Source organism: Gekko japonicus, unplaced genomic scaffold, assembly GCF_001447785.1.
Source record: "Gekko japonicus isolate JY-2015 unplaced genomic scaffold, Gekko_japonicus_V1.1 scaffold319, whole genome shotgun sequence".
NCBI lineage: Eukaryota > Metazoa > Chordata > Lepidosauria > Squamata > Gekkonidae > Gekko > Gekko japonicus.
Genome location: NW_015160218.1, coordinates 1,065,880 through 1,090,078, shown reverse-complemented (window position 1 = coordinate 1,090,078; position 24,199 = coordinate 1,065,880). Strand labels below are relative to the sequence as shown.

The 24,199-nt window shown below is 43.5% G+C and overlaps 1 protein-coding gene across 1 annotated transcript in view; it reads left to right on the top strand.

The window, feature by feature from the left end:
- DIRC2 (disrupted in renal carcinoma 2) overlaps nt 1-21,468 on the top strand; it is a 158,863-nt gene extending 137,395 nt beyond the window's left edge. The window contains exons 8-9 of the mRNA XM_015410852.1: nt 10,592-10,774; nt 21,181-21,468. Coding sequence (XP_015266338.1) covers nt 10,592-10,774; nt 21,181-21,296 — 299 coding nt within the window. The 3' untranslated portion in view covers nt 21,297-21,468. The remainder of the gene's footprint in view (nt 1-10,591; nt 10,775-21,180) is intronic.
- The last annotated feature ends 2,731 nt before the right edge of the window (nt 21,469-24,199 follow it).

Below are 24,199 nucleotides of genomic sequence, written 5' to 3'. Positions count from 1 at the left end.
ATTGACTGATTTGATCTCCTTGCAGTCCACGGGACTCTCAAGAGTCTTCTCCAGCACCATAGTTCAAAAGAATCTATTCTTCGGCGCTCGGCCTTCCTTATAGTCCAACTCTCGCAGCCATACATGACTACTGGGAATACCATTGCTTTGACCATGCGGACTTTTGTTGGCAGGGTGATGTCTCTACTTTTTATCATGCTGTTTAGGTTCGCCATCACTTTCCTCCCAAGGAGCAGGCGTCTTTTAATTTCATGGTATAGGTACAAGACTTTATTTTAGTTATATCAAACAAGAGAAGAGAAACACTTGAGGTGTACAGGGAAGGGAATGCACGTTCCCAGGTTTGGCTCCTGATACACAAGTCATAGGTGGCACGAAGTTAGTGTTTGTGTACATCAGACCCATTAGTCTAATGTTGGGATAGGTATTCTGTCTGTTGCATTAATAAAGTCATAATGCAGGGGTGTCGAACTCATTTGTTACGAGGGCTAGATCTGACGTAAATGTTACTTTGTCTGGCATGGCCCTCTGTGCCGTGATGCCAGGTACCAGAGATATAAACTTTATAAAGGACACAGGCAAACCCAATTAACAATTCCTATTTTTGGCTCGGAACATCCCGGTGCTGAGAAGAAACCAGTTCTTGGAGGAACTAGAGAAGATAACAAAAAAAATTATCTGGAGTGCTAAAAGACCAAGAATTAAAGCAAAATTATTACAAGAAGCAAAGGACAGAGGTGGCTTCGCCCTATCAAATTGGAAAATTTACTATCAAGCGGCCTGTCTTGACTGGATAAAGGAATGGATCAAGTTGGAGGACGTGAGGGGCCTAACTCTAGAGGGATCAGACCTAGTAATGGGCTGGCACGCATATATTTGGTACGGGAAAGATAAAACCCACCTGCACTTTAAAAACCATATTCTAAGGGCGGCTCTGTTAAAGGTTTGGAATGAAATCAAAACCAAATTCTATACCAAAATACCGAAATGGGTGTCTCCCTTGGAAGCCTTTATAAGACCAGCGTTCCTTACCCAGTATAACAAAGAAACCTACGAAAAACTATTAGATGAGACAAACCACCTCAAAACAGAGGAGAATTTACTGTCACAATGTAATTTGAAATTATCGGGGGTGGGAAAAGCTCCAGTTAAAATCAAGATTCCAGATAGATCTGAAAGTGGGTTTCTACCAAGAAAAAAATGAGCTAGATAAAATCTGGCTTTCATCAAATGATAAAATGATCCAGAAAATGTATAAAATATTGTTAGAGGATTATTTATCAGAAGAAGCGCAAACCCATAATCTAGCGGTTTGGAAAAAAGATCTAGGCCATGAGTTACCAAAGGAATCTTGGTTAAAGATATGGAAATCTGTAAAATATATGAGAGCAACTAATTATAGAGAAAATGTTTTCAAAATGTATCATAGATGGTACTGGTCCCCAGAAAGGTTAGCCAAATGTTACCCAAATTGCTCAAATGTTTGCTGGAAATGTAAACTAAATGTTGGCACCTTCTACCACATGTGGTGGCGTTGTAAAAAAATTCAAAATTATTGGAAAACCATACAAAAACTTATAGAGGAAATCTTGAAAGTAAAATTGGAAATGGTACCAGACATATTTCTACTGAATGTTATCCCAGATAAGTTTTCTTTTAATGAGAAATATGTAATTGCGTATGTAATAACGGCAGCAAGAATACTCTGGGCTAAATATTGGAAACTAGATTGTGTACCCAGATCAGATGAAGTATTGAGTAAACTGTTGGAAGTAGCGGAAATAGATAAATTAAATATGTATCTACAAGGGAAAAATGACGAAGATTTTTTAGATAGATGGGCAGGATTGTACAAATGGTTGGATAAAAAGAGTGGACTCTGAAAATATATGTAATACTGTACAATGAACAGATGTATGTTAAACTTTAAATAAAACTTTTAAAAAAAAACAATATTATTTTTTACTCAAAATACAAACAAAAGCAATAGATTCCTAGCAGTGAAAGCAGTTGATTCACTGGGGAACCCACAGAAGCCCTAATAAATGTATGTAATCATATGCAAGATGAGTTTTTTCCTAAGGGATACCATAAAGGGGGAAGGGGTATCTTACACTTCCGTACAAATTAGCTGCTTTTTGTCTATATAGCACTTTTAGGAGATGATTTTTTCAGCCCAACCTCAGCAGCTGAACACGGCTACAATATGTATCTTGCTCTCTGTTACAGTTTGGTGTAGTGGTTAAGTGCGTGGACTCTAATCTGGGAGAACTGGGTTTGATTCCCTACTCCTACACTTGCACCTGGCTGGATTATCTTGGGCAAGCCGTAGTTTTGATAAGAGCTGTCTTAAAAAAAAAGAGCAGTTTCTGTCAGAGGTCTCTCAGCCCCACCTCCCTCACAGGGTGTCTGTTGTGGGGAGGGGAAAGGAAAGGAGTTTGTAAGCCACTCTGAGTAGTGAAGGGCGGGGTATAAATCCAAACTCTTCTTCTTCTTCCCCCATCCGATCTTCGAGGGACTTGAGGAGGCACACCAAACTCCTCCCTCCACCTCACCAACAACAACAACCCTATGAGGTGGGCCAGTCTGAGCAAGCGGACATGGGTGACCCGGATGACAGGATCCTGGCTCAGGAGGGGGGGGGGGTCTGAACCAGGCTCTTCCAGATCCCCCTCCCAGCTTTCATCTCTCCAGCGTTTTCCACAGAAGTGGCAGGGCTGAGGGTAGTCCTGACGGAAGGGCTGTTTCCAAAACCTCCAGGGGGTGCTTTTTGTCCTCCCGCAAGCCCTTTTCCCTCACAGGCTGACAACAGGTGGTGGTGGGGAGGGAGATCACCATCCCGTACCCGCCCCGACACTCTGCTTTCCGGCTCTGTGACTGTTCAGACAGTGACATCAGTGCTCCTTTTTACCTTTGCTCCTCCATTTACTTGCAAGGCCAGGAGGTCTTTTCCCCTCAGAGAGGCATGCACAGGACAGCCTGGTTACCTCCAGTCCACATGCCAGCCCTCCTCCTCCTCTCTTCCCCACTGTCCCTGTTCCTTCGTCACCCGATTCCAGCTCCGTGCGCCCACTCTCGCCAACTCCTTCATGGTTACCATTGGGGGGGAAAAAGCAAAGCGGATTAGTGCAGCAGCGGCAGCGCCAGCCCCCCCCCCCCCCCGCAGGTAGCAGCTTCTCCAATCCTTGCTGAGCTGCCGTCAGAGGAGGCAAGAGGGGAAAAAACACCACACCTCTTCTTTCTCTGCCTACACTTCCATTCCCCCCCACACACACTATTTTAACTTAGTTTTTTTGCAAACCCCCCCCCCAGCCATTTCCTTTCTATTTCTTGACGGCTTTGACCGTACACACATACCTCACAATGTATGCCTGCTCACCGCCCCCCCCCCCCCCGGCAGCCTCCTGACTTCCTCACACCATTTGCTCGTGGGCTGGGTAAGAGCTCTGGATGGGCCATGTCCGGCCCCTGGGCCTCAGGTTTGACACCCCTGTAACGAATACCAATAACATTACTGTTGTGTTGATGCCAGAAAAGGAAATCTAGAATCTACTGTATCCCTTTTTGTTTTCTTTGAAACTGTATACTAAGCAGAAGCTCATGGGTATTTTTTCTGATTGCTTTGCTGGTTACCATCTCCTGAATCTCTTGCTGGGAATGAAAAGAGGACTACAGCGATAAAACTTGGTACTCAAACTCCATGACAAAGTTCTGAAGACATTCTGACGGGATGGATTGTTCTGGAGTTGGGTTTTAACTTAATGGGAGATTTATACTATGATTTTATTATCTGGGATATTTTAAAACATAGTTTTATTATTTTATTATTAGGTGAATCTGTTAAGGGCCTTGATTTGTGTGTGGGTAAACCGTGGTACAATCAGGGTAAGTCTAACAAACCGTGGTTTATGAACTATCTCTTTATTGAGAATAAACTGAGAATAAATGAAATGAAAATTAGAAGGTTTGGTAACTTTTCCTGTTGAAACTGCTATTAGTGAAAGGTTATTCTGTTTTTTTAGTTTCACACAAATCCTGGCTTTTGTTCTGCTGTTGTATGGTTCTGTGCAAGTCAAAATTCCTCTTCAAGGAACGAAAGTCAGTCTTACACAAAGTATTGCATGGGTTTATGTTTAGAAAGTTACGGACGCTGTCATTGCAGTTGCTGGTATTCAAATCTACTTAAGTTGTTCTCTTAGAAAAATGCATTGTTCCTCTTAGGGTTAGCTTTATTTGTTCTAACCAAGCCCGCCCCCCCCCCTGCCCCCATTTGATACTGAAATTTCATAAGACACCAAGCTTTGAAACAGAAAAATGAAACCATGATTACTTTTTTAAAAATGAAGAATTAAGGGACTCTTGTCATACAGAGTTCTGTTTCTGGCAACAGAAGAGGTCTGCGCAACAGATTTACTGAGTTACAAATCTCAGTAAGAACCTTCTGTTGAATCCACGGGTGTTACGGCAGCAAGGGACTGGTTCATTTCACTTCAGCTACAAGAGCCTGTTGGCTCCATGACACTAAATTCCTTCCAGTTCTTCCTGAACTGTATTGAACTTAACTTGGAACAGTCCTTCTGCCTTTTATTTGGAAACTGTAATCAAAAGACATAGTGAGAATAAAGGGAATTTACAAGTACCCTAATTTTTTCCTCACAAAAACCCAGTTATGGTTTGTTTGTTTTTAAAAAAAAGCTTGCATAAAGACCAACCTAATCTGTCCTGTTCTAAACCCATGGCATTTGTCATCTTTCTGGCAGGCTGTTCTGGGTTTTGTCTCTAGGCACATCTTTTTCTGCAAAGAGGTATGGCTCTGTGCCTTTGGAAAGACATATCACACAAATAATCTGATGAATAGCTGGTGGTGCTTTATCTCCTAAGCCTCTACTATCTTTTTTTTTCATAGCTTCTCATATATTAGCAAATGGGAGGGTTTTTTCCTTCACTTCCAAAGATGGATACGGAAGAGAAAACATTCTAGCGTACTTAAACTTCAGGAAAAGCCTTCAGATAGACCAGGGGGGTAAAGATGTCATCAATCTTTGGGGCAGACTTCCCAGTCCTGCTTTTCTCCAATCCATCTACTCCATCCGCCAGCTTTTAACATTTACTTCAACATAGTTCTGAAATATGGTAACTATTAACTAAAGCAAGGAATCATGGTAAGGGGGGATAATTTGGAAACTGTAAGAATCCCATAAAACATCTTCCCCTCCAGGATCCTCTAAGGTCTTAGGCTCTTGAGCAGGCTGATTTCCTTTCCTCCCCCCTCTTTTCTGTTAAATGACACATGGCTGCTTTCAGCATTTCATCCCTTCTGGAGTACACTTTCTCTTCATCGGGCTTTTTCTTAGCTTTTCTTTTGGTTAATTTCCACCTAGGAAGTTCTTCAAGAATGTAGATCCCTCCTGCCTTGTCTGTAGTTGGTCCTGTTTTGATGTTTTCATGATCCACACAAGGCTCAGCCAATTAACCATTAGATATAATCAGGGGTTATTTCATAGGAAAAGAGGTGCATGAGCTCATTAGCATACGCCATTAGCATAATTTATTTGCATATGCCACACCCTCTGACATCACCGGAAGTATGTCAGAAGGCAACACCCACCGCTCAGGCTCCAATGGACTGTTTTGGATTGCTAGCTATTGGGGGGGGGGACGTGCAGATCCGTCCTCACAGAGGAGGGAGAGCTTGTACCTGAATAAAACCTGGTCTTAAAGGTGCCACTGGACTGTTTTGGACCGAGGGGCCGGGGGGGGGGGGCTCTGCAGCTTACCTGGCTGCTTCTTGCTCTGACTGAGGGCTGCTGGGAGCAGGGGGTGGGGCTTCTTGCATGTGCCCGTCCCCTGGGCTCTTTAGTGTCAGAACTCCGCTCCTGTGCGCTCCCGCAAAAAATGACCCCTGGATATAATGACTGGAAAATGGGGAAGGAAGACTGGAGGAAGGGACAACATGATCCTGCTGTCCTATATCTTAACTGTAATTCCAAAGTCTCCAGAACTGGGGTTTAGGTTTGACAGAAGAGACTGGACAGGAGGCTGGAATTCCAGTCTAGCCAAACAGAAAAGGATTATCGCTCCTGGAAAGAGGAGGATAATTCTTACCCAGTTGTTCAGGGGGTTCAACTCAGAAGGGACCCCTGGTTTGTGTGAAAAGGGAAATGGTCTTAGATTCCTCAAGAGTATAAAAGGGGAAGTTATAATTTAAGTGCAGGAAGACCGTACTAACTTCTGGGAAACTAAAATAGTTTTATGAACTTTATTAAAACACATTGTTGCTGAAAGAAATCTCCAAGACAAACAAACCTCTCACAATCAAGAACTAAGTCTCTAAGAATATACGCTTCAACTATAATCTGTTGCCTGTTCAAAATATTATAATTTGTATAAACAACCACATTCACCGTAACTTCTCATCCCCTGCCCTATTCCTAACTCAACTGTGCCTGTTCAACAAAATCAACCTTTCTGTTTGAACTTTTCTTCAGGAAGTGCCATTTTGAAAAGGGATTTATAAGAGGGCTCCTGCTGAGTTACAAATAAATCTCTGGCCAGGGCAAAAGCCAAATAATTTCTCTATCACAGGGTGGGACACACAGAAAGTTATAATTCTATAATTCAAAGACGCTACTAAGAAACTGCTCAATCAGAGTGGGGAACAGTGTTTTGGCGGGAAAATCTTCCTCACAAAGAAGAAGAAGCAGGAGTCTGTCATAGTAGGCTTCTAAGCTATTTAGTAGATTACCCCCTGAGTATAAATGTAGTTTATAAATGAGTATAAATGCACTGGAGCTGCAGTGGCTCAAGTGGTTAAGATGCTGAACTTCAGGCTGTGGAAGGTTGGTAGTTCAGCAGTTCGAGACCCGAGTGCCACATGACGGAGTGAGCTCCCGTCTCTAGTTCCAGCTCCTGCCAACCTAGCAGTTCAAAAGCAAGAAATTGCAAGTAGATTAATAGGTACCACTTCGGTGGGAAGGTAACAGCTTTCCGTGCGCCTCGGTGTCTAGTCATGCCGGCCACATGACCACGGAAACGTCTTCGAACAGCGCTGGCTCTTCGGCTTTGAAACGGAGATGAGCACTGCAGCCCTAGAGTCGGATTCGACTGGCTTTTGAGCAAGGGAAACCTTTACCTTTATAAATGTAGTAGGATGTATCATTTCTTCTGCATATTTAAAAATGTAACAGCACAGAGAACAAATAATTCTGACCATTGCCCCTTCCCCCAGTTTAGGAAAGATTAAGTCCAACTTTGAAACATACACTTATGTCCTAAAGATGTATAGTTTATATGTTTGTATACATAATTAAAACATATGGTCATGGGTGGTGCTCTGTTTGCGCTTCTGTAAAACCCCTGGAATGTGACATTTTTACAGATAGGGAGGGACTATGGCAGGAGTACAGCAAGAGTCCTTGAGAAATGGTATTTCTCCTCCAGTACATTTGGCGTTTCAGCTTAGACATTTTTACAGATAGGGAGGGACTATGGCAGGAGTACAGCAAGAGTCCTTGAGAAATGGTATTTCTCCTCCAGCACATTTGGCGTTTCAGCTTAGAGTGATCTGGGCATACCTCCCTTTCCCGTTGAGCCTGGAGCAACCTTGCATTTTACAGGATCCACGTCTATTGGATTCCAAGGCTTTCGAAATTTGGTAAATCATCAGATCCTAGTTTTCTTTAATGTGGAAGCCAGAATAAATTCTGACCTTTCTGGAGTCAAGCAAAAAAAAGGTTAATTTATAGTTCATTCCTTATTTAGCACAGCAATTGACTGTGGAACAATAGTGTTTGTTTATTTTAAAGGTAAATCAGCAATAGATACTCATTTACTTTCCCGAGATAATGTTTGGCTTATATTCATTTTGGTGTAACTTAAGGTCTTAAAATTGTAATTTTTAACCCACCAGATCTCTAAAAATGTAACACAGCCTGTTTTATTAGCTTGGCTTAAAGCAAATAGAAGCTTTTAAGGGGATGAAATAATTAAATTACCATTTAACAAGATCAGATATTTGGCTCCTCTTTTATCCAATTAAATAGCAGATCAGTGATGGGGAGAGTCTCTTTTGCTGGTACAAAGAGAAGAGGAACAGCCGAAGCGCGAAGCAGTTGCTGGAAAATTGCTCTGAGTCCATTCAGAGACTTTCCTACTCCAGTGTGGGCTAAGCCTTTGATTTGACAGATGCTTTTAGCCCAACTTTTCAGCAAGCCCCTATCTCTTATAATCACTGCTAGATCTTATTACTGTAGTTGCGGCAGATCACAGTATGTTTCAGCAGTATGTTGTGTCATAGTTGTAATGCATGTATCAGTAATAAGCAGGACTTGAAGGAAAATATTAAATGGCTGCGGTCACACGGAACATTAGCCACGCAAGAGAGACGGAAGAGAGGCGGATTTTCCGGGCGCTATCTCACCGGCACTTCTGGAAAGCGTAGCGCTTCCGTGGCACAACCGAGGCTTCCCGCCGAAAACGCGCAGCAAAAAACTAGTACCTCGGAGGTACTAGTTTCCGGAAACCGCGGGGCAAGGGCGGGCGTCTGATCGCGTTTCCGGTGGCATCCGGCACCCGCCCATGTCCCCTTGCGAAAAAGGTGTTTTTTTTCTCCCAAGTCTCCGTGGACGCGCACACGCACCCAACGGAGCATGCGCATTTGTCGTGTACACAAAAAAAGAAAACCAGTTTGCTGCACCGCACGCTTCTTCGTTGCGCGCAGGCGTGTCCTGTGATCGGCATCTCTCCCTACTCACAGAACCTCCACGGTACCTCCACAGGACCTCCACAGGAGGTCTGATCGCTTAACCGCGCGTTAGTTTGCCCCGGGGCAAACAGCCACGCTTCCCCCCTGCAGTTTCCTGCCCGTGTGATGCCAGCTAAAGGAGCTTAGGTAGCAGATACTGTGAAAAGCCTTCTTTGCTGGAGACCTTGGAGAATTGACCTTGCCAATCAGAGTAGGCCAGTCAATGAACTACTGATTTGGTATAACATGCACAAATGTGATATAATTGTTGTTGGGCTAACAACACTCAGTCAGGAAATTCATTCGTTGACCTTGTGCCAGTCTATACGCTCAGAGTAATGTTCTTTACCAAGTTGTGAGGATAAGAGGGGAGGGGAAGAACTGTGGATGTGATCCTGAGTTCGTTTGAGAAAGGGCGGGATAAAAACGTTAATAAATAGAATAGGTAGCTGTTAATGAGAAGATAAACCATTTTATTTAAATAAATATTTATGAACAATTTGACAACGACAATTGATAAAGATGGGAGGGTGTATCTTATTGTTATTTAATTATGCAAGAAGTTCAGGGCAACTGGACATCCTATCTGTCGTTAAAGGAAATGTATATGTTATAATAATTTTAAAAATGCAAAAAAAACCCCAATTTATTTATTCTATTTGAGTATGCTTTTTATCTTTCTTCCAAGGGCTTTAAGGGCCAGTTCATACATGAACCTTCCACATTTATTGCACCTAGAGATTTGAATTTTCTAGAAATTTTGAAACTGTGAAGAAACCCAGCTTCCCCTTCCTCCTGTTTAATGCCTAATGGGAAATGGAAAGATTTGCAGAGAAAATATTTCATAGGAATTTTTTCAGTGCTCCTTCATATTTTTTTTAAACAAATCTGAAGAAGAATTTGGGTATCTGTGCGGGGAAATATGATTTGTGCCCATGATATTACCAAAAGCATATTTGTGAGCTGCACTGTGGCTGTATGTGAGAGTCTGGAGCTACGTGCAGTGTATAAATTTTAAAATTAAATATCTGTGGAGAACCAAAATCTGATACTGTGTTCTCATAAACATATCCATAGGAGCCATTCAGGTGCATTAGTTGAATAAGAGTTTAAACATCTGAATTGGTTATTTATAGGTGTCCTGGTATGCCCATGCCTGGACTCCCCCCAGCAGACACCACCCCCTCCAATCCCCCAGCACCTCGGCTTGCTGCACCCCCAACCCTCCCAAGATACCAACTCGCTGTTCCCCCATTGCTCCAAGCCCCCAACTCACTTGCTTCAGTGTGACAGAAGCAGCAGGAACAGAAGGAAGCAGCAGCAATGAGCTTGCCTCTCTCCACCCCGCTAAGTTGGATGGCGGAGGAAGTCCCTGTGTTGGGTCTGTCCATGTGAGACCCCAACCCTGCGGAGGCAGAGCATCAGATGGAGTCCAAGGGCAGGCATGTCTCCCCGCCCAGACGGGCTGACAGAGCACGTGGAGAGCCGCGGACTGCTCGGGGGAGCGATGGGCCTGCCATGGGCTGTACTGCCAAGCCAGCCCCGCCCTGCTGCAGAGCGGGGCAGTCTGGCTTAATGGCCGCACTGGCTGCACATGGAAACAGTGAGCTGGACCCAACCCAACCCAACCCAACCCAACCCAACCCAACCCAAAGCAGGCTGTTGGGCCTTAAGTCTGAGGGGGGCACTAGCAAGCTGGAGCGGGAGAGGGGTAAAGTAACCTCCCCCCCACCATTCTGAGACCTCTGGCAGCCTCCAAGAGAGGGAGAAGGGGGTCCCCGGGTCCGGAGGCAGGGCGTGACAATAGTATTATTCTATAAACTTACTGTGCTTTTGTTTTGTTTGCAGCCACCTTGTATACATCCTGCATTTTGTTGGGAGTCTTCTTGAACAGCAGTGTACCTATATTCTTTGAACTTTTTGTGGAAACCGTCTACCCTGTTCCAGAAGGAATCACCTGTGGTGTAGTCACTTTTCTAAGCAATATCTTCATGGGGGTCCTTTTGTTTTTTCTTACTTTTTACCATGAAGGTAAGGAGACTTTCTCTGCTTGCTGACTGTAGATTTGCCAGAGCTGTGTGTTTAATCTGAGGTCTTAGTGTCCGCTTCATTAAGAAGAACCGCATGCAGATCTTGCATTAATGCTAATGATGTGTATAAATCCCCACAGCATTTGTAGTGAAGAATAGCCCTCCTAATTGTTTGTCTTTATATGTGTGTCAGTCAAAGAACAAAATCCTCACATAGAAGGATTTAAAGCCAGTGCAGCAGGATGTCTTTGAGATAAACACTGTGGCAGGATTTTTACAAAGAACAGCATAGTATTGTGACCATTAATAACGCTTGTAGCTAGGCAGGCTAAAACAATGATAAAACTAATCCAATCTCATGCTTCAGGGTCTAATCCAATTGCCTGCTGGGGGTCAGTAAAGGTGTGAGGATTTCCCCCCCTCCTTTCCAATCATGTCTTTGAGTTATTTTTTATGTTCTTGCCATACTCATGAGCACAGAACAGTAAGATAGTAGGTATTTCACTCTGACCCTTTTAAGCATTCTTATTTATTTATATTTATTTATGTTTGGATTTATATCCCGCCGTACCCCGAAGTAGGGCTGCCAAGTCTCGTTGAATCGCGGCGGGGGATCGTCATTCTTTACAGGAGCTCTGCCGCGGGGGACGGCAACAGGCGTTGCACCGCCGTCGCCAGGATGTGACGCTACGCGTCGCTCTGGCAACGGGGCTGTTTGGAGTCCCATTGCCAGAGCAACACGTAACGTCACATCCTGGCGACGGCGGTGCAACGCCTGTTGCCGTCCCCCGCGGCAGAGCTCCTGTAAAGAATGACGATCCCCCGCCGCGATTCAACGAGACTTGGCAGCCCTACCCCGAAGGCTTAACCCGTGTAGCATGATGGGTAGATTCAGAGTTGCTTTGGTAATTTGGAGAATGAAGCCAGACGTTGGTAGCTGTAAGATTTGTTTTAGATGCAAACAAATTTAGAGTAAAATGCGAGGCAAAGTCTAGTTTTATTAGGAAAGAAATGAGCATACTTTGACTGTGAGCTTGGGGGTGTACTCAGGTTCAGTTAACGATCATGTTTTTACATCTAAAGTACAAACTACAATTTGCCATATTCTTTCCAAACTAGGTTTCTAAGCCATGGCTTCGTTCTGGTTTGGAGGAAAGAGAACAAATCATAGTTTATGGTTTGGACATAATGATAAAGTGTTTTGTCATTAATTCTGAAAACTTTTGGTATTGAGCTGTGTGCAGGGGTTCTCGTGATCTTCCTCCTACCCAAGATTTTCCCTGGAATGTTTCCTTAGTGGCCAGTCCAGGCCAGAGAGAGAGTAAAGTCTGGTATACTAGAGCTATTGGAAACCATGAAGTGGCATAGTTCATGTAACATTTAGATCATTTCAACATATTATTAAAAGAACATTATTTTCACTTCAGTACATTCACAGGATTTAAGATCCCTGTATCCAGCACCTGACAGTAGCATGACTGCCACTTTTGACGTTTTGAGGTAGTTTTCAAAGGCAGCCCCACCAAAGTTCATTACAGTAATCTGTCCTAGGTATGATCAAAATCTGTGTCACTGGGCAAATCATGCTTTTCTAGGAATGGCTATAATTGGTGCACCCAGTGAAGCTGATAAAAGAAATGTGGACTACAGAGAACGTTCAAGTTTCTAGTTGCGGACCCTAAACTATGGACTTAAGAGGGGAGTTCACCCCCCCCCCCCCCGGGACAGGCTGACTCCTCAGTCCTCAAGCAGTGTTGTTATTGACCAACAGCGCCTCACTTTTGTCTGAACTGAGCTTCAGGTTTATGAGCTCTCATCTGTCGCATTATCTTCTACAGCCATTTGCTCAAGACTTCCACAGGCCATCCTGCTCAGCTGTTAGGGAGCAGTAGAGTTGAGTGTTATCCACATATTGATAGCCTGTCAGTTCCAATCACTAAAAAATCCCTCCAAGCAAGTTACATGTAATGTTCAGTAGCACAGGTGCCATGGTGGAAGCCCACAGCATACGTTCTAGGGGGTGAACATCACCGCCTCCCTTCTGGTACCGTCTAGCCAGGTAAGAACAGAACTACTGAAACACAGTGCCAACCCCCCACACACTCCACTTCCATCACGGCAGTCCTCCATGGCCAGTGATATAGAAAGCTGCCAAGGGGAGCAGGGGAGTCAGTGGGGGTGCCCTCCCCATCGTGCTCCCAGCAAAGAATTTTGATCAGGGGGACTCAAGCAAGTTTCTGCCCCAAACGTAGGTCTGAATTCAAATGTAAATGGATCTAGATAAATCATCACCTCCCAAGATCCCTGAAGCTGCATAGCCTACATCTGCTTAAGCATTTTGTCCAACAGTGGAATGGTGGCCACTGAGTGATAATTATTTAGGTCATTCAAGTCCAAGGATGCCTTCTCCTGGAGAGGTCTCATGGATTCACCTGTCAGATTGTACCAACTGGAAGTCATCAACAGAACTAGGACCAGACTGCACTCATAACAACCAACTGTGGCATCCAAGTTATGGCTGATCCTAGTTATTTTAACGGGAAAATACATCACCAACATACATCACTCACTGGAGAAGACCCTGATGTTGGGAAAGATTGAAGGTCAAAGAAGACGGGGACGGCAAAGGATGAGATGCTTAGACAGTGTCATAGATGTAACGAACATGAAATTGAGCAAACTCCAGAGGACGACGGAAGACAGGAAGGCCTGGCGGGATCTGGTCCATGGGGTCGCGAAGAGTCGGACTCGACTGTGTGACTGAACAACACATCACCAAAGAGTTACAGTGAGCATTTTCTGGGTTTGCATCCACCTAAAATAAGGGTAGGATGAAAATTAGGATTAAAACCCCACCAGAATTTGGAATACCATCTCTGAGGGGACGCAGTAGTAGCAGAGAAGTAAGCCCATTTCATTGTCATCCCTTCCACAGGGGCATTATATTGGCCTCTCAGCTATATTAGGCTGCATTCCAGTTTTGAATGTTTCTCCGTTTGAGGTCTGGTTGTATACCCACATATAAAATGAGTCCATTTATTTATTGACATCAGGCTCCATTGCAGTACTTTTACTCAGGGGTCATTTCGTAGAAAAAGAGGTGCAGGGGCTCATTAGCATAACTCAGTAGCATAATGTATTTGCATATGCCACACCCCCTGACATCACCGGAAGTGTGTCAGAAGGCAACACCCACCGCTCAGGTTCCACTGGACTGTTTTGGATTCCTAGCTACTGGGGGGGGGGGGGACAAACAGGCTGCCCTCGAAGAGGAGGGAGAGCTTGTACCTAAATAAAACGTGGTCTTAAAGGTGCCACTGGACTCTTTTGGATTGCTAGCTGGGGTGGGGGGGGTTGCACAGATCTGCCCTCACATAGATCTGTGCAGAGAGAGAGGGAGAGATGGAAAGAAAGAAGGAGAGAAGTTTGGATTGCTAGCTATGGGGGGGGGGGGACACAGATCTGCCCTCACAGAGGAGGGAGAGCTTGTACCTGAAGGCGGGCCGGGGGGGCTCTGCAACTTACCTGGCTGCTTCTTGCTTCTCGTGGCCCAACTGAGGGCTGCTGGGAGCAAGGGGTGGGGCTTGTTGCATGTGCCCGCCCCCTGGGCTCCTTACTGCTGGAGCTCCGCTCCTGTGCACTCCCACAGGAAATGAGCCCTGCTTTTACTGCTTCTTTGGATTAAGATGGAGAGAAAGAAAGAGAACTGTGTGTGTCATCTGATATTGGTGGTGCTGTTCCAAATCTTCAGATGATCTCCCAGTTTTTTGAAAAGCATGGCTTAAAAAAATGATTGTACCATATCACTCCTTTTACTGTAATTATTTCATAATAAAATGAACCCATTAGAATATAATTTAGGAAGCAGACCTCAAAACGAATAGGCATCTATATAGACCTATCTTTGTAAGGAAGGGGGGGGGGGAAATGCCACAGCGTTTTGAAAAAGCTTTCACTTGTGCCTTGATGCCAACTGACTCCACTCTACCAGCCACCTGCAAGCCCCACCCTCTTTCCTGTGTGGTGGATTAGAGCTGTTACTGCCCCCTTCCTGATACTGTTCCTATAATAGCAGTATAAAGGTGGATGCCACGTGCATTCTAACTATGGGATCTGTGAGTGCAGTCAAGCAAAAACAAGGTGTAAATCTTTCCTTTGTAGCTCCAGTGCTACAAAAGCTGTTAGCTTTGCCAAATCATACTCCTCGTCACAGGAGTCAAAATTGACATGACGTTTCACTAGACAGTCTTCTGCCATGGTAGTGATTCTTCAGTTTGTTTTGAGGCTCCTCAATAATGTGTTGCCTGTGAGACCTTATGTTTACAAATGAGGTGACAAGACCCATGCAAAACAAATTGAAAAACGAGTGAGTGAGAGGCTATCGTGTACTGCGACAGGTTTTCTTCAGACCCTGGGAATTGCTTTTTTTTCTTTCATAGCTGCAGAAATTGCTTTGAAATAAAGTTATCCCACTTGCACTTCCTTTGGAATAAACCTCACTTAATTCTTGGGATTTATTTCTGTTAAGCATTCATAGTTGAGTTGAACATGTATGAGTTATGAATAGGGGTGTGTATTCAGTAAAGCCAAACTGGGGAAAAACCCGGAGCATTTTTCAGGTATTCAGCAAGCTGAATCACAATCTCTGATCTGATTCGGCTGCTGAATACAGAATGCCTAATAAAAACTAAAACTATTTGGCTTTTATTCGGCATTGCTGAAGATACAGGCTTCGGGGGGGTTAAACTTTAAAGGGCTGCACTTGCCTTCTCTTTCCTACCATTTCTCTCTTTCCTGCCATTTGGTCTGCTTTCCAAAAGGGAGGGGGAAGAGGGACCTTACATATAGTCAACCATTACAATGCATTTGCAATTGACATTGCAACTTGCAAGGCTGTTGCTGCTGGCTTCAGACTTGAAGCCAAACTACTAGCTTGCTTTCCCAGGGACAGGAGGGGGGAGGAGCACTGGTCAGTAGGATTACAGGTAAGGGTGGGCACAGTGCTCTTTGGCCAATCACAGAGGTTTGTTCTTTTTTGATATTCTTCTATGTTTTATTGTTGCAATGATTCTGTGATTAAGTTGACATCAGTCCTACTGTTGAGCTTGCATTTGTCACAGTGGCACTGGGTTTAGCTAGTAGGTTTGCACTGGGTTCTGCTGCTGGGCACTGGCACTGGAATATTGCACTGGTTCTGCTGCTGGCCTTGCAAACATGCCCCCTATATTTCAGAGATTCTCAGATTTGATCTTAGTCCTGTTGGGTTTTGGCACTGCCACAGTGGCTCTGGTTCTGGTGGGCACATTGCACTGGTTCTGCTGCTGGCCTTGCAAACATGTCCCCTCATGCCACACTTCACATAGTTTCTACTGCAGAGATTCTCTGGGAGAAACTGCTGGGCTGTTGTTTTATCTGCCTGCCTTTGGAAACAATGGAAGATGGGGGCGCTCTCTTTGGATGCCCCTAGAATTGGACTCCCTTGTCCAAATTTTTCCAAACTTGGGGTTCTTTTGGGGAGATGCTCCAGCAGCTACAGTACAGATTGGGTGCCTCTGCCTCAACCCTCCCCCCAGTCCACTGAATGCTCTTAGAAGATTTTGCCATTGACTACAGTGGTCCCATGGAATGTAATGGAGCCAGATTTTTTCTGTATTCCCAAATATTTCCGGATATCAATACATTACTGACATTGGTATTCGGGTGTATTTGGGAATACCAAAAAAAAAAAAAAAGGCTTCATTATACCTGAATCCGAAAAAAGCTGATTCCCCCCCCCCCCGCACACCCCTAGTTATGAATGTATTTTCTATGTAATGTGAGAATGCAGTGCTGAATACCCAATTCTGCTGTTTTCATTTTCTTGGTTATTTTAATATGCAGCCTTTTAAAAAAAACATTACTGCAAAGCAATGTTCCCTCTAAGCTGTGGAGTCCTGTGAGCAAAAATTCTACTTTGTGTGCTCCTGGCATTAAAGTTGTGAGCGAGCGATTTGGCTGCCACATAAAATTAGTTTGCTCTGGAGCCCTCCTTCCTGAGCTAAGACAAAAAAAATGTGTGAGCCGGAGGCTAAAAAACTGTGAGCTGGCTCACACTAACTCAGCTTAGAGGGAACACTGCTGCAAAGTACTGGTTTCCTTTTTTCATAAGGGCTGTGGACTAATACAGCTGATTCTCAAGCCGTGACCCTAGGAGGCCCTGGGAATGCTTTGAGAAGCTTATAGGAGTTTTCTCAATGGGACAATCTGTAGCAGCAGACAAGTTCTCTTGAAAAGCAGCTTGTCTAACATGGCTGAGCTTCCCCTGGGCGTTGAGTGTGTTCTAGGCTATGCTCTCAACTCGCAGTGGGTCAGCAGCAAGGCCCACAGACTTGCACGTGCTCTGCATGAAACTGATGTGGCATCTTGGGACATCTTTGTGTAGCCTCTGAAACGGCCCCCTACTGATGAGTCGATGTGTAAAGCATTCCCTGAAGGCAGAATTTTTAAAACACACACAAAACCACTGTTCTAATGCACATAAGAGCAGGCAGCCAAACAGCAATAAGGTATAACCTTTTTGGTTTTCCTTCAAGAAAAATGTAATCTTAGCCAGCACTGGTTTTAGGAGAAATGTGCACAGTTAACTTGGAATTCTTCCTGGGTGTAGCATCAGAGTCATAACATCCAGATCGCAATATGTCATAGTCCCACCGTACACTACCGGCCACCTGGAGTCTTGTGTGCTCTTCTGGAGACCTCACTTCAGACCCTGATGCTGGGAAAGATTGAAGGTCAAAGAAGACGGGGACGGCAAAGGATGAGATGGTTAGACAGTGTCATAGATGCAACGAACATGAAATTGAGCAAACTTCAGAGGACAACGGAAGACCGGAAGGCCTGGCGAGATCTGGTCCATGGGGTTGCGAAGAGTCAGACTCGACTGCAACTGAACAACAACAACAACAACAACAGAGGAGAGCGAAGAGGATGATTGGGGGCCTGGAGACCAAGCCCTATGAGGAAAGGCTGAAAGACTTGGGAATGTTTAGTCTGGAGAAGAGGAGGTTGAGGGGGAGTATTTGAAGGGCTGTCACTGAGAGGAGGGGCAAGGGGCTGTTCTGTTGGCAGCAGAGGAGAGGCCTCGCAATCATGGGTTTAAATTAAGAGCAAGAAGGTACCGGCTGGATATTAGGAGAAACTTTTTTATTCTAAAGAGTTATTCAACAGTGGAATCAGCTGCCTAGGGAGGCGGTGAGCTCCCTGTCACTGGCAGTCTTTAAGCAGCGGCTGGATAAACACTTGTCAGGGACGCTCTAGGCGGATCCTGCATTGAGCATGGGGTTGGACTAGACGGCCTGTATAGCCCCTTCCAACTCTGTGATTCTATGATTCTCTCTCTCAGCTTTTGTTCACTTCAGTGTAGATTTTGTCTGTGTGTTCTGAGTAGCATATGTCTGGTCTGCTCTTAATGACACATTGCAGGTGTTTCATATATTACACAGCAGCAGACATGCATTTGTGATTGCTTCTACAGTGCATGGATTTGTAGGCTTCATATTGTGCATGTTGTGAAGAGAAAAGGGGACTGCCTTGAGCTTCTGAAGGATGAATAAAAATTGATTCTGCCATTAGTACCACCCACTTCTTATACTAAAAGGAGATCCACATGTCTTTAGACATTGCACTATTATAATCATGAGATTATAATCTGAGATGGTGCAATATGAAAGCTCCTAGTGAAAGACGAATAGATGTAATTTGTTACAGGGCTTAACAGGTTTTACATGCATGCTCGATTTGATATTCATTTTATATATTTCATTTATCCTTGCGGTTGTATGAATTTCGTTTGAGTTAGTTTGTTGTGTTAGAGTGCTGGCTTTTTGCTGTGAATACATTTGTTGTTGGCTTTCATTGCAAATACATGTGGATTTTCCTGATACAGGAAATGCTAAGAAAACTGACTTTACTGAAATACTTATTATCAGCACATTCTGATGTCATGCACCTTACTTCTTCTTCTAATATACCTCCAAGTGCTTGTCTTAACAGAAGTGTCATTTAGCCAGCAAAATAACTTTGGCATTTGGAAGCCTCATAAAGTCATTTGCCACCTTTTTAAAAATTATGGTCCACTTGGGTAGTTTCTGCACTCTTTTATCCTGCCATTCTGTAAGGAGATGAGGGGCAAACGAAACTCCCAGTGATTTCAAATAGTTGGTGTAGTTTATATAGAACCCAGTTTAACACAAAGTAAAGCTTTTCATTGAAAAGATTTCTGGGAAATATTAGAATGTAGAGAGAGGTAGGTTTCTGTAGCATTGATTTTTTTTTAAGCTTTTCTCTTTTTAATTTTGCAGGCTTTGATAAAATTAATTGCAGTTTATCTTTAGCTCCTCAGAATTATGGGATTAAACTAAGCCAAGGTTGCTTGATAGTTTAAAGTTCTGTGAGAAGAGTGATCATTCAAAACAAGTGTATTCTGCTTCAATAAACTCGAGTCAGGGCAAAATTACAAATGCAAAGAAGTAAAGTTGGTTGCTCTTACTTTTGGATCAAAACAGGACATTAGATGCATTTAACTTCCGGTGTCAATAAGATGACTCCTTGAGATTTTGTGTACAACTATTTAATAGGGTTGCCAAGTCAGAAGCGGTGCTGGAGCGAGGGACTCCAGCGCTGCTTCGGGAGTGCGCACGCGCGCACCCCGCAACCCCATCACCCGGAAGTGACGCGACCACGCCAGGCATACTGGGGGTGGGGCCACGACCATCCGAGGGAAAACCATAGAGTTTTCCCTCGGATGACTGTGGCCCCACCCCCAGCGTGCCTGGCGTGCCCATGTCACTTTCGGGTGACGTGCACGTCGCGTGCTTTGGGGGTGGGGTTCCCGATCCGCTGGCGGCTGGGAATGGGCCTCTGGGGCGGGGTTTTCCCGCCCCCCGGGGGGACTTGGCAAGCCTACTATTTAAACATGAACTGTCTCACTTGCTGACAGTTCAGCTTTGTCTTCTAGAAAAACCAATTGGTAAAATCCAGTTAGTGATCATCACTGCTCCTGTCTGCCTCTTGGGGGTGTGACTGACATGCCAGGCTTGGAGGTGGCTGTTGTACCCCTCACCTTGGAGACCCTTATGGGGACCTCTTCCCCTTTGGGGCCATGCAGGAAACTCAGTCCTGCAAAAGCCTGTATTATATTCCCAGCACACTGTCCAAATTCCTATTGAGCCAGTTGTTATAGCAGTTGCAATGTTTTATCTGTACAATCAGATATTTTGCTGTGAGGAAGGCAACAACCCCCTCCCCCCAGATTCCGTTGGCCAATGTGAATCTATGCAAGACTTCTACCTGGTCCTCTCAACCAGCACGTGCCACGCAGCCATAGCAGAGATGAACAATACAAGAGGCAAGATATGGGGGAAACGCTGCCTGAGTGGGCATGTTTACTTGAAGAAGTTGCTGAATGTCCTGCCCGGCTTGCTCTCAGTTGCCAGGACAGTCTAAAAGGATGAAATCTTCCCTCCAGTCCTTGCTTCCCTACTGCTGACTGTGTGGATGCCAAACGGCCAATCAGGAGGGCCAAGGCCATAGATGGCAGCGTGGACGTCTGTGGGTAAAGTCTACACAGACTGCCACCACCCTTCATCCTCTCACCTGCCTCCCACTTATAGCAGATGGCTGGATTTTTGTTTATTTGACTAAAATCATTTTCTTTACCCCTGCAAATGACAGTGATTGAAATTAATGCCATCGTTTGATTTCCACATACATAATGGTCCTAGCATAACCGGAAGTGCTAAAATGACTCCTCTGCTTGCACTAAATGAAAGCAATTGTACCCTCCCCCCACTATATTTTCCACATCTGCAAGATGTATCACGAGATATTCAGATTGTTTCAGAACTAAATTAAATGAAATCATGTGAACCATCAGTTGTACTTCCCATTGCTGTCTATGGACATGCCTTTTGTGCAAGATTATAGTGAAGTGCTTTGTGTTGTTGCACCTACTGCGCTGCTGCTTGTACAAGCGGAACTATGCTAAATACGTTTTACTTTCCACTTGGACTTTGCTGTATCCAACCCAATGCATTTCTGTTGGTGTGGTTATTCTCACTATATGTCACTTCCATGGGTGTTTAGTGAAATTAGTTGGTATAAATAATGGCTGGCATTTAGTTCTCAAGCCTGAAAAGCAAAGCAGGAGAGGCAATGAGTTTTTAATGACTGTTGATTAAGAGGGCATCATCGCCAGCACCTCAGAGGTTTGCCCGGGTTGCTTGGGAAGAGAACTAGCCCTGTATGCCAACCAAACTGGTCTGGCATGCTGCAGTTTAGTATATGTAATGGTGGTTTTATTACATTGGGTAGGACACATTGTACAGTTGTCTTAAGTGAACATTCTTTTTTTCCCCCCTCCCCACACAGAATTCTCTTGGTTCAACTGGTGTCTCCCAGGATCCTGTCTGCTAAGTCTTCTTCTCATCTCATGCTTCAGGGAATCCTACGATAGACTTTATCTTGATGTCGTTGTCTCCGTTTGATGGCACAAAACAGAGGAGCTCAAGATGAGGTTGGAATTCAGTATGGTGCTCAGCACATCTTCTTGGAAATTGCACAGCCGAAAGAATGCGGCAAGCAAATTACAGAATTTTAGCATGGACATTTTAATTGGGTTATGAAAGAAGGGTTTAAAAAAAAAAAAAAAAAAACTATACTCCATGATTTGGTATTTTATTATCTAGATAACTATGAGTGTTGTACTTGAATGGGAATTAGATTATTTTTTAAATAAACACACAACAGAATGTGTGTTAGGGAAAAGCTCTAATTTAAGAAATGATATTTTATTTAATAAGCTATTTAACGGTGTATATTTTTTGTGCCACTTCAAACCACTATGTACCAAGAATAAAATTTCTAATTCAAGGATGGAGTAAAGAATCTCTAAATACCAAAAAACAACACACACTTTTATTGGTAGCCCAAGATACTGAATGAAAATTCTGATCCTTACATGTTTCTTTTCCTTTTTGTGTAACATTCTATCTGTTGTGGTGGCAGACAATTACTTATGGCAAAAACTTCCTGGCCAGTCCCCCCCCCCCCTTCTGATTATAAATAATCCATCTATGTTACTTCTAAAAGAGGAATGCTGAATAGACACAAATAACCCTTGTAAAAACATAGGATTTTAAAATAAGTAATTGTGTTTAAATGTTGAATTCCAGACATGTCCTAGTATATCCCTTGTACACTACATATATTTTCTGATGAAGAGATTTCTGATGTGGTATGTTTGGTTTCTAACCAGAGTAAATATCCTTTGGATAAACATGCTTTCATTTTGTTTCACTACTTGACACTGAAGGAAGTAGTAATTTTAGCCATATAGTATTGGTGCTATAAGACTTTGTCACTTTTCTGCCATGGTATAGAAAGCAAAGATGGCATCTCAGTTTTCAGCATATGGTAACTCCTGATAGGTACCGATGTTGTACCCTGTTTCCCCGAAAATAAGACCTACCCCAAAAATAAGCCCTAGCAGGATTTCTAAGCATTTGTGGTATAAGCCCTAGTGTGTCTTCTTGAGAAAAAATAAATATAAGACAGTGTCTTATTTTCGGGGCAACACGGTACTTTTGCTTGTATATTCCATCTACAAGGAATTCCTTGGTTTACCTTTCCCATCAAGTTGTAACATCCCCAACTGCTTAACCTCTTTTCAGATTAGTTTACAATTAATGAGTGCCTCTTCATTTTTATTTCATAGCTATTTCACTAACAGTGGCACTTTTCAGGTATTTTTGTGGCAAAATGACAAATCAAGGGGCAAGTTTTAAGGGACACTGCCAACGCTATTGCACCTCTCCTGTACTGAGCAAGTTTTTATCATTCAGATCTTGCATTTCTTTGTAATGTGCTTTTTGTTAACAAACCTAAAACAAGGAGTACCTTGCCAAATGCAGAATATGTTTATCATTGTGGTATGCTCTAGAAGGGGGGTGATTGTCATCTCAACTGTGGCAAGAATCATTCTGTTTGAATTATTTGTCATCTGAATTAGCTTCCTTATAACTCTAATACTGTTTATGCCTCTTTATCAAGTAGGTTTGTTCAATTGATTATGCGTGTTTGGGGGGGAAGTACATACATATGCTTTTGTTAACCTTTCTCTCTGTACGGCATATCTGCAGTAAAATGTAAAAAGAGAAACTTCTAATGATGCATTGATGCCATTGTCCGTTAGCAAAGCAGTCTCTTCAGGAAATGAAACTGCTCAATTGAGTTCTATAAGCTATAGAATTCATAGAGTGATTTTGTTGTTGTTGTTCTGCTGTGGGTGACATAGCCATTTTACCCAGGGGCATTCGAGGATGCTGGCATGTAATATTCTGCTTCAGTGAGAACTCTGAATTGCATGTATTTCACTCCTGCAAGAGGTTCTAGCCTGCCACTTTTGATTCATTTGGCTACTTGTAACTCGGAAATTAATAATTTTGGATTGTCACATGGCTCTTTTTTATTTATTTTTCTTGCCCGATCGTCGTTATTCTGTAGATCGGGGGAAGTATGATTTTAATGTTAATTCAGATTTACAATTTTGAGTTCAAAGGGAATAATTGCTGTAATTTTACAGAGTCTACTCTTAGTGGTCATCACTGCTACCTTTTTTGCATACCGTAGTGGGCAATGGGCTGGGATATGACAGTTTATTAAAGATTAAACCTTTTCCCTTAGGGATACCCTCCCAGCAAAGCAAATGCTTTTGTTTTATGTTGCAGTATAAAGTAATTGTGGTTTTTGTTTCTTTTTTTTTTGCTGAAACCCTTAAGAGTCTGGTCCCATGACCTGTACAACATGCTGCAGAAAGCCCCAGCTGGGGCAAAGACATGCACCATCTGAAAATTATAAGCAGGGTGATCTCCCTTCACTTTGCAGACAAGGTCTTTTTTGTTTAAAAAAAAAAAAGTTAGTCCCAAGAAGGGGGCTTGGTTGCTCTCGCCACACAACTCCCTGCTTCGGCCACGGTAACAAGGAGGGGGAGGCGCAGATTGCTCACAAAACTTCAGAACTTTGCAGTGCCCTGTAGCTGTTTCTGTATGTAAACTTAACGGTACTGTGAAACAGAGGAGGTCCAATTGATAGGAAATCATGAACTTGGTTTGGGAGTCCATTTGATTCACGAAAGGACAGGAGATAAATGATCTAATTTCTAAGTAGCAAAATGAAATTCTCTGCTTAAATACTGTATGGGTACCCTGTTAGTTGTTTTCCTGCTGGATACATCCTTTTGAAAGTCCTTGATGAGAAGCAGATAATATTTCATAATACAAGGACTCTCCTGACAGCTGTCATATTACTTATGTTGTTGGTCCGTATGGTCCGGTTTGAAGCTTAACTTTCATAGAACGTTTCCCTATTAGCATTCATTGTCTTTGTCAAA